This window comes from Schistocerca serialis, chromosome 7 (assembly GCF_023864345.2).
Source record: "Schistocerca serialis cubense isolate TAMUIC-IGC-003099 chromosome 7, iqSchSeri2.2, whole genome shotgun sequence".
Taxonomy (NCBI): Eukaryota; Metazoa; Arthropoda; class Insecta; order Orthoptera; family Acrididae; genus Schistocerca; species Schistocerca serialis.
Window position 1 is genome coordinate 592,293,190 of NC_064644.1, and position 12,653 is coordinate 592,305,842.

The following is a 12,653-nucleotide window of genomic DNA, read 5'->3' on the forward strand; positions in this document are numbered from 1 at the left end:
AAACAGATAGCGCAATAGAGTAGATCAAGTGGAAAGGAACACTTCCTAATTAAATTTCTGCATCCTACACTGTTGGCAGTTCTGTGTAGGTGGCAGTGAGGTGATTTTACCTCGGTGATTACAAAATAGAGTCAAAAATATGCACTGGATAGCTGAGGCAACTAGTTCATTGCGATTCGGTCAACCAAGTAAATGAATGTACTGAACTTATTGCAAACCACTACAGGGAGCCTGTGTGTCAGAATTCTTATCCAGTGTGGCGCAATGGCGTTGCACTTGAAAAACGTGCCACAGAGAAGATGACTTGGTGGCCTGTTGAATTGCTGATAGATTCATATGCCCATGGTCTGGGCTCGATTCCAACTTCTGCCGATGATTTTTGATAGTGAGAGACAGATTCTATTCTCTACTGGCTACGCCACGTGAAGAAGATATAATGGCATTATGGTCTGAAATTCACATTAAACATGATATTCCTTCTCTACCAAGTAGACATTAGGTTGAACCACAATAAAGCCAGGAGTGGCGACATGTAGAAATTCTATCACCAGTAACCTTGGTGACCAAACAAACGCTATTTAGGGTCACAGGACGCTAATTCCACCTCGTATTTCAGCTTCTGTATGTTGATGAATTTGTTCTGAACTGGAAATGCAACTCAGACCGTCTTTAACGCAGAATTGGATCCCTTCATGACAATACAGTTCGACGACAATTTCTTGTTTGTTCAAAACTGCAGATTCCTCAACATCTCCACATATTGCTCGTGAATGAGTTCGAATCCTGCCCCAGCACTAAAGTTCTCATTATGTATTATCAAGCTGTAGCATGAGAACACCTATCTGCAAGGGGAAAATAATTTTGATTTTTAATGTATTTTCATTCGTTGTCAACATTAACTATATCTGACGTTCTTGACTCCCAGTGAGACACTGTACGTTCAAGGGTGTTATTCCGAGCTGCTGCAGGAGAAAAATTCCGTAGCTGACGTGCTTTTGTGTGTAGTCAACAACGATATGCGTGGGGTTCGATTACCAGTCAGCACTGAACTCTTCGTCATTTTATTTCTATCAAACATGGTCACATGTCGCTTTTGGTTTAAGAAACCCATATTTAACGTTCGTTTTCTCTAGAATATAATAGCGAAATGTGCCGGGTTGGAATCCTGGGAAGGAAAAAAAAAAATGGCTCTGAGCTCTATGGGACTTAACATCTGAGGTCATCAGTCCCCTAGAACATAGAACGACATAAACCTAACAAACCTGAGGACATCACACACATCCATGGCCGAGGCAGGATTCGAATCTGCGACCGTAGCGGACGTGCGGTTCCAGACTGGAGCGCCTAGAACTATTCGGCCACGCCGGCCGGCTGGGAAGGAAAACATTAATGTTTCGTCTCGTCATTTCAGTTAAAACATCCTGCTACTGCCGAGAAAATCCGATATGTCACAGTTGGTTGTGCTTCGATTACAATCCGATTAGGTTCTGGGTTCAAATCCCTCTCCAACACAAAACTTTACCTCACGGCAGTTCATGTAAGTTACTTGTGAAGAAGCAATATTGAACATCTCTCGTACTTTGTTAATTGGGTAGGAATTCGTTTTCTTTGCCTCGTGATGACTGGATGTTGTATGATGTCCTTAGGTTAGTTAGGTTTAAGTAGTTCTAAGTTCTAGGGGACTGATGACCATAGATGTTAAGTCCCATAGTGCTCAGAGCCATTTGAACCATTTAGGAATTCGCGTCCGTTAAAAATGTTTACGTTGTGTAATTTAAAGTTGATATTTCCTAACTGATACTGTCTAAAATCGAGGTATATCACTTTCTGTATGCCTAGTCAGGAATGACTGTGTGTTTCCGTTAGTCATGAAATCTTTGCTTAGTCTGCATGACCTGGGTTTGAATCCAAATGCAGAACAAGACATTTCGTCGTGTCATTTGAACGTCATGCATATTCTCAACTAGCAGCTCGTGAATAACTTAATTTTTTAATATCATTTAGTGTTAAATAATAAGTACGATATGTTACTTTGAAGAGGAAATCATGAATACGAGGAACTTACTACGTGCATTACATATCTGACGTAATAATGAGAGTGGTAACATTTCAGGTATGTCATTTATTGTAATAAATGTGAGTTTACAAGCCTTAAGGACAGTCTTATCTGTGATAAGGTGTTCCCTGAGATGTGTAGTATCGTGGTATTACTTTAAATCTTGAGATATCGCGATACAGAGCAGTGTTTTCTAGTGGTGATTTGTTGGAACTATTTTCAATAGTGAAAGGACTGTACCGAGTAGCGATTAGAGAACTTGCTAGAAAGCTGCGTTATGTGGGTTGTATGCGAATCAGGCGAAATGAAATTCAAGTCGTTCGGATACTTTTGAGCACGACTGTACCTAAAGAAGAGTTACGAATCATTCTGTAACTCATGGTGACGATGTAGGAGAGTAAGATTAACTGTGAGAAATTTTTTAAAACGGCTGTAGGTTAATGCAAATACTCTTTTGCTCTGCAGCAACGTGTGTGCTGTTTTGACTCTTTCTGACATATAATAACTGTGTACTGGGCTGGGACGACAACTAGAAATACGTGGAGGGCAATGCCTCAGAAAGGCAAGGTTCCGTATTCGTGTTTTCGGCACATAGAGTTACTCTGTCAGGGACTTTCAGGAAATCATTCGTAGCATTTTGGGTGATCTAGTGACAACGACAATTCTGCACTGTTGATGGCATCTACCCTTCCACCCCTCTCCCCCCCCCCCCGCCCCCCACTGTGAGCGATACGTTTTTTCCCCCACAGCAGCAATGTGGCTGCGGTGGTTTTTGCTCGAACCGAGGCAAGACGTCACTCGCTACAACAGGTGACGCTGTAGGAGAGAGTCAGGTTAACTGTGACAAATTTTTAAAAACTGTTACAAGGCTCTTTCTATATGACTCACCTGCATTAAATTTTATAAGAAGTCTGGGTTACATGTTTTCTTTACAATGAGGTGTTCATGGGTTACGTGTTACCTCCAATTATTGTGGAATCTGAATTAATAAACTCATTTCCCAAGTGACAGTTTTACTTAACCGGTAAGGGTAAAAAGTCCTGTTAGTTAAATCAGTGGAAATACATTAAAACAATATAATTTTGACTTCAAAACATCGTGAAAGTGCATTGCAACAGCGTTTAATAGTTAGTCGTCGATGCTCCAAATACAACTGATTGAAGTTTTATTTGAAATCAGTCTTAGCAAATGCTGTACTCATACAAAATAAAGTTGGTATGAAACACGTGTTCAGATCTTTGATGTAACTTCTTAAGATGACCATTTCATTTTCGGGGACCATACTGAAGGAATGGAAGCAAGGTTTCACTAGGCACAAATAATTCAGCCTGGAGATCTTGGTTCTGAGGACATGAATGAATGAGATTATTAGCGGAGGTACGACAAACTAAAGGAACTGGATCAGTAGCATTCGCCGGAGCAAATGAACGGACTTAACTTCTAACTGCAGTAGGGACATTTTCTGAAACTGCTCTCATTCTCGCATGGCTCAAAAGGACGGTCTGTTGCAGGTGAACACAGAAAGTCTAATGCACGAAATGTTTCATAGTTATTACAAGTGGAATTACATAAAAAAAAAATTTCAATTAAAAAGATCTGTAATTCACAAAAGTAAAGAGTTATATTGTGGTTAACTGGGCCGGCCTTATCAAGTTAAGTGCTTTTGGTGTCCATTTAAGCTACCCACAATTTTTTGAGTTCACTGAAACAGTTGTTAAATTATAGTAAATCAAAAACAAAACAAGTTGCTGTAAGGCGTAAACACTTACAATTGTCATGGTTATTTGGCTTGTGCAAAACTCTTCAAGAAGTAACAAATAAACAATAAAGGAAATGTTGTTGTTGTTATGGTCTTCAGTCCTGAGACTGGTTTGATGCAGCTCTCCATGCTACTCTATCCTGTGCAAGTTCCTTCATCTCCAAGTACCTACTGCAACTTACATCCTTCTAAATCTGCTTAGTGTATTCATCTCTTGGTCTCCCTCTACGATTTTAACCTCTACTCTGCCCTCCAATGCTAAATTTGTGATCCCTTTACGCCTCAGAACATGTCCTACCAACCGATCCGTTCTTCTAGCCAAGTTGTGCCACAAACTTCTCTTCCCCCCAATCCTATTCAATACCTCCTCATTAGTTATATGATTTACCCACCTAATCTTCAACATTCTTCTGTAGCACCACATTTCGAAAGCTTCTATTCCCTTCTTGTCCAAACTATTTATTGTCCATGTTTTACTCCCATACATGGTTACACACCATGCAAATATTTTCAGAAACGACTTCCTGACACTTAAATCTATACTCGAAGTTAACAAATTTCTCTTCTTCAGAAACGCTTTCCTAGCCATTGGCAGTCTACATTTTATATCCTCTCTACTTCGACCATCATCAGTTATTTTGCTCCCCAAATAGTATAACTCCTTTACTACTTTAAGTGTCTCATTTCCTAATCTAACTCCCTCAGCATCACCCGACTTAATTCGACTACATTCCATTATCCTCGTTTTGCTTTTGTTGATGTTCATCTGATACCCTCCTTTCAAGACACTGTCCATTCCGTTCAACTGCTCTTCCAAGTCCTTTGCTGTCTCTGACAGAATTACAATGTCATCGGCAAACCTCAAAGTTTTTACTTCTTCTCCATGGAATTTCGTACCTACTCCAAATTTTTCTTTTGTTTCCTTTACTGCTTGCTCAATATACAGATTGAATAGCATCGGGGAGAGGCTACAGCCCTGTCTCACTCCCTTCCCAACCGCTGCTTCTCTTTCATGCTTCTCGACTCTTATAACTGCCATCTGGTTTCTGTACAAATTGTAAATAGCCTTTCGCTACCTGTATTTTACCACTGCCACCTTTATAATTTGAAAGAGAGTATTGCAGTCAACATTGTCAAAAGCTTTCTCTAAGCCTACAAATGCTAGAAACGTAGGTTTGCCTTTCCTTAATCTAGCATCTAAGATAAGTCGCAAGGTCAGTATTGCCTCACGTGTTCCAACATTTCTACGGAATCCAAACTGATCTTACCCGAGGTCGGCTTCTACCAGTTTTTCCATTCGTCTGTAAAGAATTCGCGTTAGTATTTTGCAGCTGTGACTTATTAAACTGATAGTTCGGTAATTTTCACATCTGTCAACACCTGCTTTCTTTGGGATTGGAATTATTATATTCTTCTTGAAGTCTGAGGTTATTTTGCCTGTCTCGTACATCTTGATCGCCAGATGGTAGAGTTTTGTCAGGGCTGGCTCTCCCAAGGCCGTCAGTAGTTCTAATGGAATGTTGTCTACTCCCGGGGCCTTGTTTCGACTCAGGTCTTTCAGTGCTCTGTCAAACTCTTTCCGCAGTATCGTATCTTCCATTTCATCTTCATCTACATCCTCTTCCATTTCCATAATATTGTCCTCAAGTACATCGCCCTTGTATAGACCCTCTATATACTCCTTCCATCTTTCTGCTTTCCCTTCTTTGCTTAGAACTTGGTTTCCATCTGAGCTCTTGATATTCATACAAGTTGCTCTCTTTTCTCCAAAGGTCTCTTTAATTTTCCTGTAGGCAGTATCTATCTTACCCCTAGTGAGATAAGCCTCTACATCCTTACATTTGTCTTCTAGCCATTTTGCACTTCCTGTCGATCTCATTTTTGAGACGTTTGTATTCCTTTTTGCCATCTTCATTTACTGCATTTTTATATTTTTCTCCTTTCATCAATTAAATTCAATATTTCTTCTGTTACCCAAGGATTCCTACTAGCCCTCGTCTTTTTACCTACATGATCCTCTGCTGCCTTCACTACTTCATCCCTCAGAGCTACCAATTCTTCTTCTACTGTATTTCTTTCCCTCATTCCTGTCAATTGTTCCCTTGTGCTCTCCCTGAAACTCTGTACAACCTCTGGTTTAGTCAGTTTACCCAGGTCCCATCTACTTAAATTCCCACCTTTTTTTTAAAGAAAATGAGCAGCAAAAAATTCTGACGTCAAGAGAAAAAAACAAAAAGGACATACAAGAACTGCTTGTTGTTTTCAGGTGCTTCTAGTAGTCTAAGTTGCTAGACCTGAATAGTTTCTTGAGCAACCTGTTGGAGATCATAGAAAACAACTCCTGCTAGAATTTAAAAGCAATGACCTGTCCAGTTGACATAACCGTCCTCTGACTGTCAAGCGACTTCTTGAATTAAACGTTGCCTTTCTAAATCGTATAAAAAGTTGTAACATATTGGCATGGGCTTATCACTTCATGAGTGTTTATTCAGTTCTCATTTCGGCTGCCAGTAATTGTGAACTTATCTCTAAAGCTTTTATGTCGACTGGAATTTCCTTTTCTTATTATTAGCAGTTTTTATACGGCTAGCTGCCCGGCTATACCTAATTACAAACTGACATTATCTCCAAATGTAGTACAATGAAATTTAGCTTTGCTTTGGTTCTCTTTCCCCGGGCATACATCATGACTCCTTCAAAAAAGGAGGATTAAAAATACTTTGTTCCATTATTCTTTTATTTTACCAACAGGCGGACGTGTACCGTTTCTCCATCTCCTGGACACGCATCCTGCCCACTGGAGACCTCGACGTCATCAACCAGCCTGGTATCGATTACTACAATAATCTCATCAACGAGCTGCTAGCGAACGGAATCCAGCCCATGGTAAGAGAGAGTCACATCGTCTGCCACACCAGCAGACGTCCTCTACAGAGATAAGTATGTATTGTAATACACTGTAGACATTGGGTTGTCCAAAAATAGATGTTATCTGAAACACACTCTCCTGTAAGATGGGTAACGTTCCAACCATTTAACAGCCACATTCTCCGAAATTAGCAAGACTTCTCGTACAAGATTTTATTAAACATTTCTCACGTGAGTGTGTTTACTAATGCGATGCGATTTGGGAATGTGGGGATGAACATGGTTTGAACTGAATGCACAGCGAGAATCTCGTTGCCAACGTATGACCTACCATCATCGAGTGGCACCAAGGCCCACGATCTACACTGTCATACCTTCTCAAATGTTGCAATACGCCAAAAAAGTTTGACACTTAAGACACAGAGACAAAGTTTGAAGATCGACAGCTTTGTAACGATCCCTTCCTTCTTATGGCCACCAAAATAGTGGCGATGAAAATCTGTTCTGTCAATGGCATTTAACTGCCTGCTTTCGATCTGATCGCTATAGATTGGATGAATATTGGACGTGAAAACTCCTGGCAGATTAAAACTATATGCCGGACCAAGACCCGAACTTGGGACGTTTGCGTTTCGCGAGCAACTGCTCTACCAGCTGAGCTGCCCAAGCACGACTCACGACCCGTCCTCACAGCTGCACTTCCGCCAGTACCTCGTCTCCTACCTTCCAAACATCTCAGAAGCTATCCTGCGAACCTGGCGGAAGTAGAGCAATGAGGACTCGGCGTGAGTCGTGCTTGAGTAGCTCAGCTGGTTGAGCAGTTGCTCGCGAAAGGCAAACTTCCCGAGTTCGAGTCTCGGTCCAACACACAGTTTTCATCTGCCGGGAGGTTGCATATCAGCGCACACTCCGCTGCAGAGTGAAAATTTAATTCTAGTATTGGCCATATCTGTCAGTAAATTACTACCCGAAGACAATCCGCGGTTCGTAAGACCAAAAATTACTCTACTAAACGAAAAATCAATTGACCGATTGATAAACTAAACTTACTGTACTACAGTTGCAAATAATTGATATACATGCGTTTCTTGAATATTTCCCGGCGAGTAAATATATTCCATTATGTAAACTGTACCACTTAGCCAGCTTGCTGCACACAACTTTTCTAAATACACATTAACCAGGTTTCGGTAGCTCTAAGATTATCTTCTTCAGAATGGTGAAACTTACCTAGAAAAATATGTAAGGTACAGGTAATATACATCAATTAGTTACGTATGTGAAAATTCTCAAATAAAAACCTGAAAACAGTAGTTGCAATGAACTCTCATGACAACTTTTAAATTTTCATCAACAGTGATATCATCAAATGACATGTTTATTGTTCCATGAGTCAAGAACATAGGTCATAATAAGAAAGACAGTGATCACAGAATAATACAATAATAGTTGCAAGCGGCGGCACAAGTCAACTGCTGTAACCGGCTATGACCGGCACATACAGAGCGCAAGAGGCATCAGACTAAACGGCATATACATCAATGCCATGAGATGGACACGAGGATTAGTAGTGCCATATAGTAACATAACGGCAAACTTATAAACATCTGCGTTAAGATCAAAATTACATAGCTGTAGGCATACATTAGTAACATATAGTAGTTAGATAAAAGGCAATATGGAAGTTTGCAAAAATAATAAATCAGCCTTTTCACAGGTGCAGTTCCTTGCACAGCCAATGAACCCAAGGAAGTGCAAGATGTCAGTATCCTACACTCCGAGAGAAAAGATCTCCGACTCTGTATCCTTGAAGAGCTGGAAATTTTCAAACATCTGTCACTTAGAGAAGGTTTTATCCTCAACGAACAATTTCATTTGCGCAATAAAAAATTCTTTCAAGGTTTACAGCCGTTACTTAGAACTACCTGATGTTTGGAATTTTCCTCAAAGTAGCGTCGGGAATGTCGGTTTCCCTTATTCAACCGTCATTGTCAGTCTTCTACTTTATTTAAAACTACATGTAAAAAGGATGATTTACTAGTTTTGGAAACTTTCACATTGCCTTTTATCTAGGCACTATACGTTACTGATGTATGCCTATAACTATGTAATTTTGATCTTAAGGCTGATGTTTACAAATTTGCCGTTTTGTAACTGTATGGCACTACTAACCCTGGTGTCCATCTCATGGCATTGATGTATATGCCGTTTAGTCTGATGCCTCTTGCGCTCTGTACGTGCCGGTCCTAGCCGGCTACAGCAGTTGACTTGTGCCGCCGCTTGCAACTATTATTGTATTATTCTGTGATAACGGTCTGTCTTTTTTATTATGGCCTATATTCGTGACTCATGGAACAATAAATATGTCATTTGACGACAGCACTGTTGATGAAAATTTAAAAGTTGTCATGACAGTTCATTGTAAGTGCAGTTTTCAGGTTTTTATTTGAGAATTTTCACATAGCTAAGTAATTGATGCATTGATGCATATTACGTGTACCTTGGATATTTCTCTAGGTAACTTTTACCATTCTGATGAAGATAGTCTTAGAGCAATAGAAACCACGTTAATGTGTTTTCAAAAAGATTGTGCAACCGGTTGGCTGAGTGGTACATTTTATATAATTACAAAAATGGTTCAAATGGCTCTGAGCACTATGGGACTTAACATCTTAGGTCATCAGTCTCCTAGAACTTAGAACTACTTAAACCTAACCAACCTAAGGACATCACACACATCCATGCCCGAGGCAGGATTCGAACCTACGACCGTAGCAGTCCCGCGGTTCCCGACTGCAGCGCCTAGAACCTCACGGCCACCGCGTATATAATTACATACACTGTTGCTGAATGCACAGCTACAAAATGTTTAAAATGTCAGAATGTTCCATCATCTTTTGGGTGTGAATCGGGGACGGTGTTACTTCTTCTTCCTATAGTTCCGCTCATTACCGTGCTGTCATCTTCAAGACGAGTCACTGGCAGAACAATTGACACAATGCTGTGGATAAACACGCATGAGTCAGAAATGACAATGTTATCCCTGGTAAGTCATAGATATTAATATCGTGAAGGAACGTACACTATCCTTTAAATAATATCCAGACATCAATTAGGTTGGTTTGTTGGGGGTTGAAGGGACCAGACTGCAGAGGCCATCTGTCCCTGACAGCAATTAGTGGACATTAATATGCAGTGTCTCTACTGTTCGCCTTGACGTCAACTTCTAATCCGCTGGGGACACTTTCAGTGAGGTTTCTGCACGTCTGTGGAGGAATGGGGGCCTGTGGTGTCACCGCCAGACACCACACTTGCTAGGTGGTAGCTTAAATCGGCCGCGGTCCATGTAGTACATGTCGGACCCGCGTGTCGCCACTGTGATCGCAGACCTAGCGCCACCACCAAGGCAGGTCTCGTGATACGAGAGTGGACTCGCCCCAGTTGTACGCGAACCTAGCTATCGCCCAGTTGTATGAGAACCTAGCTACCGACAAGATGTACGAAGCCTTTCTCTCTCATTAGCCGAGAGACAGAATAGCCATCAGCTAAGTTAATGGCAACCACCTAGCAAGGCGCCAGTTGTATCAGTGCCTATAGCTTACGAGTATTCAAGAGAGATGTATTCCAAGGACTAAATAAAAGATAAGTAATAAGCATCTACATACTTTTCTTCTTATTCATTTATAAGTTCTCATGTTCCAGACTTCACGCCCGTCTGCTTTAGCCGTGCGTGCCCTATCGGCTACCGCGTTAGTGTAGCTTGCATTTTCCATCATCTAAACTTCACGGTGTCGGCCCAGCTACCGACACAACATTTATTGGCGACGAGCAAAAGAGTTTGTATTAATTCGTTTACAACATTGGCGACGATTTACAGTGTTCTGATTGCTTACATTTAATTGTGTCATGGCTTCGCCACATTCTCCAGATGTACTGTCCGAATTTTATCGCTTGCAGAATCAGCAGACGCAGGCGTTACTGGATGCCCTTGGACAGCTCGTCCAGGGTCAACGTACCATTCAAACCGATGCGGCCGCCGCTGCTTCTTCGCTACCGCTGCCACTAAACGCTGTTGCACCTCCCTTTCGACCATACGTGGCAGCCGATGAGACCTGGCACGAGTGGTCTCGCCAGTTCAACTTCCACCTTGCTGCCTACAGAATTCAAGGTAATGAGCGGTAGCCGTTTTTGCTTTCTTGTGTCGGTGTGTCCACATACCGTGTGATAGTGAAATTGTTTCCCCGACGCGACGTAGAAACTCTGTCCTACGAGGAAATTTTGTCTGCATTAGATGCCTATTTCAAAGAAACAGTTAATGTGGTTGCAAAACGGTATACGTTCTTTCGTACAAAACGTACGGCCGATCAAACTAATAGGGAGTGGGTAGCAACATTGCAAGGACTTACTAGGGACTGTGCCTTTGAATGTGACTGTGGTCTTTCTTATTCAGATACAATGGTGCGTGATGCAATTGCACAGAACGTTTCTGATGTTCGCATACGGGAGCAAATTTTGAAACTAGTTAATCCCTCCCTTCAACAAGTGATAGACATATTGGATAGACAGGACACACTTGACTGTGCTCAGGAATCTTTTGAAACTTCGCCAGCCGTGTGTAACATTAACCGGCCCGCTGGACGCGCTGCGCGGCCCGGTAACCGGGCCTTGCGCACGTCGACACAGCGACCGCCGCGTGCTAAGCCAGGTGTGCCGCGCCAGCACACAAATGCAGTGAAATCATGCCCGCGGTGTGCTACTAGACATTCGCGTGAACATTGCCCGTCACGCCAAGCTATTTGCTTTTTCTGCAATAAGAAAGGACATGTTCAAAGTGTTTGCCAGAAAAAGCTCAGATCAGACAATCACAATCATTCCAGGCCCTTTGCTTCGCGCCGGAATCGAACCAAGGACACTCAGGCTCGTGGACCTTCGCCTATGGACATTCATGTCGTTAATTCCACTTCGTCCAGTGACACTTTCTCTAACAGTGACTGTGTTCGTCCCACAAACACTGTGCGTCGACGTCGCCGGAAATCACGTCAATTAGCAAGTGATTCTGTACCAGTGTCTGTTCCAATTGCACAAAACAGTCGCTCTTGTCGTCAGCAGGACAATAAACTTTTTGTGGACTTAGGCTTTGAAGGCAAAAGGATACCATTCCAGCTCGATACCGGAGCTGCAGTTTCATTGCTCAATCATGACACGTACAAACAACTGGGCAAACCTCCGTTGCGTTCCGCAAATGTTAAGCTAACTACATATTCCGGACAGACAATTCCTGTGTTAGGACAGTGCAGCCTTCTTGCAACATACAAGGGACAAACAAAACTTGTGTCATTTTACGTTCTTCGTTCTTCTTCTGCTGTGAATTTGTTTGGTCTAGATTTATTTCAGTTGTTTAACATGTCTATTGTAAATCAGGTCCTATCAGTGAATCAGACTGTGCCTCCAGACAGTGTTTCTCGGCTGTGTGACGAATTTGCAGACATTTTCGCACCGGGCTTAGGTTGCGCTAAAAACTATGAAGCACATTTAGAACTGAAGGTAAACGCGCAACCGAAATTTTTCAGGGCGCGCAATGTTCCCCACGCATTGCGTCAGGAGGTCGCAAGAACATTGAACAATGTAGAATCACAAGGTGTGAGTGAATGTGCGCAATGCCTCTTTCATTTCAGCTCCGCTTCATCGCTTACGCCGTACAGGTGTTCCGTTTCTCTGGACGACGGAATGCGAACGCGCCTTTCGCCAGTTGAAATCGGCGTTGCTTTCTAATACTTGCCTTACGCCATTCGATCCCCAGAAACCCCTTTTGTTGATGGTAGATGCATCGGATTTCGGGATCGGTGCTGTGCTTGCGCACAAAGTTGGCTCCCATGATCGCCCTATTGCCTTTGCGTCCACATTGCTCTCGTCTGCACAAAGAAATTATTCACAGATAGAGAAAGAAGCTTTGGCTCTCGTGTTTGGTGT

At 42.1% G+C, this 12,653-nt stretch overlaps 1 protein-coding gene across 1 annotated transcript in view; it reads left to right on the plus strand.

Annotated features, from left to right (window-relative positions):
* LOC126413269 (myrosinase 1-like) overlaps window positions 1-12,653 on the plus strand; it is a 328,262-nt gene that overhangs the window by 273,565 nt on the left and 42,044 nt on the right. The window contains exon 14 of the mRNA XM_050083171.1: window positions 6,567-6,701. Within this exon, the coding sequence (XP_049939128.1) occupies window positions 6,567-6,701 (135 nt within the window). The remainder of the gene's footprint in view (window positions 1-6,566; window positions 6,702-12,653) is intronic.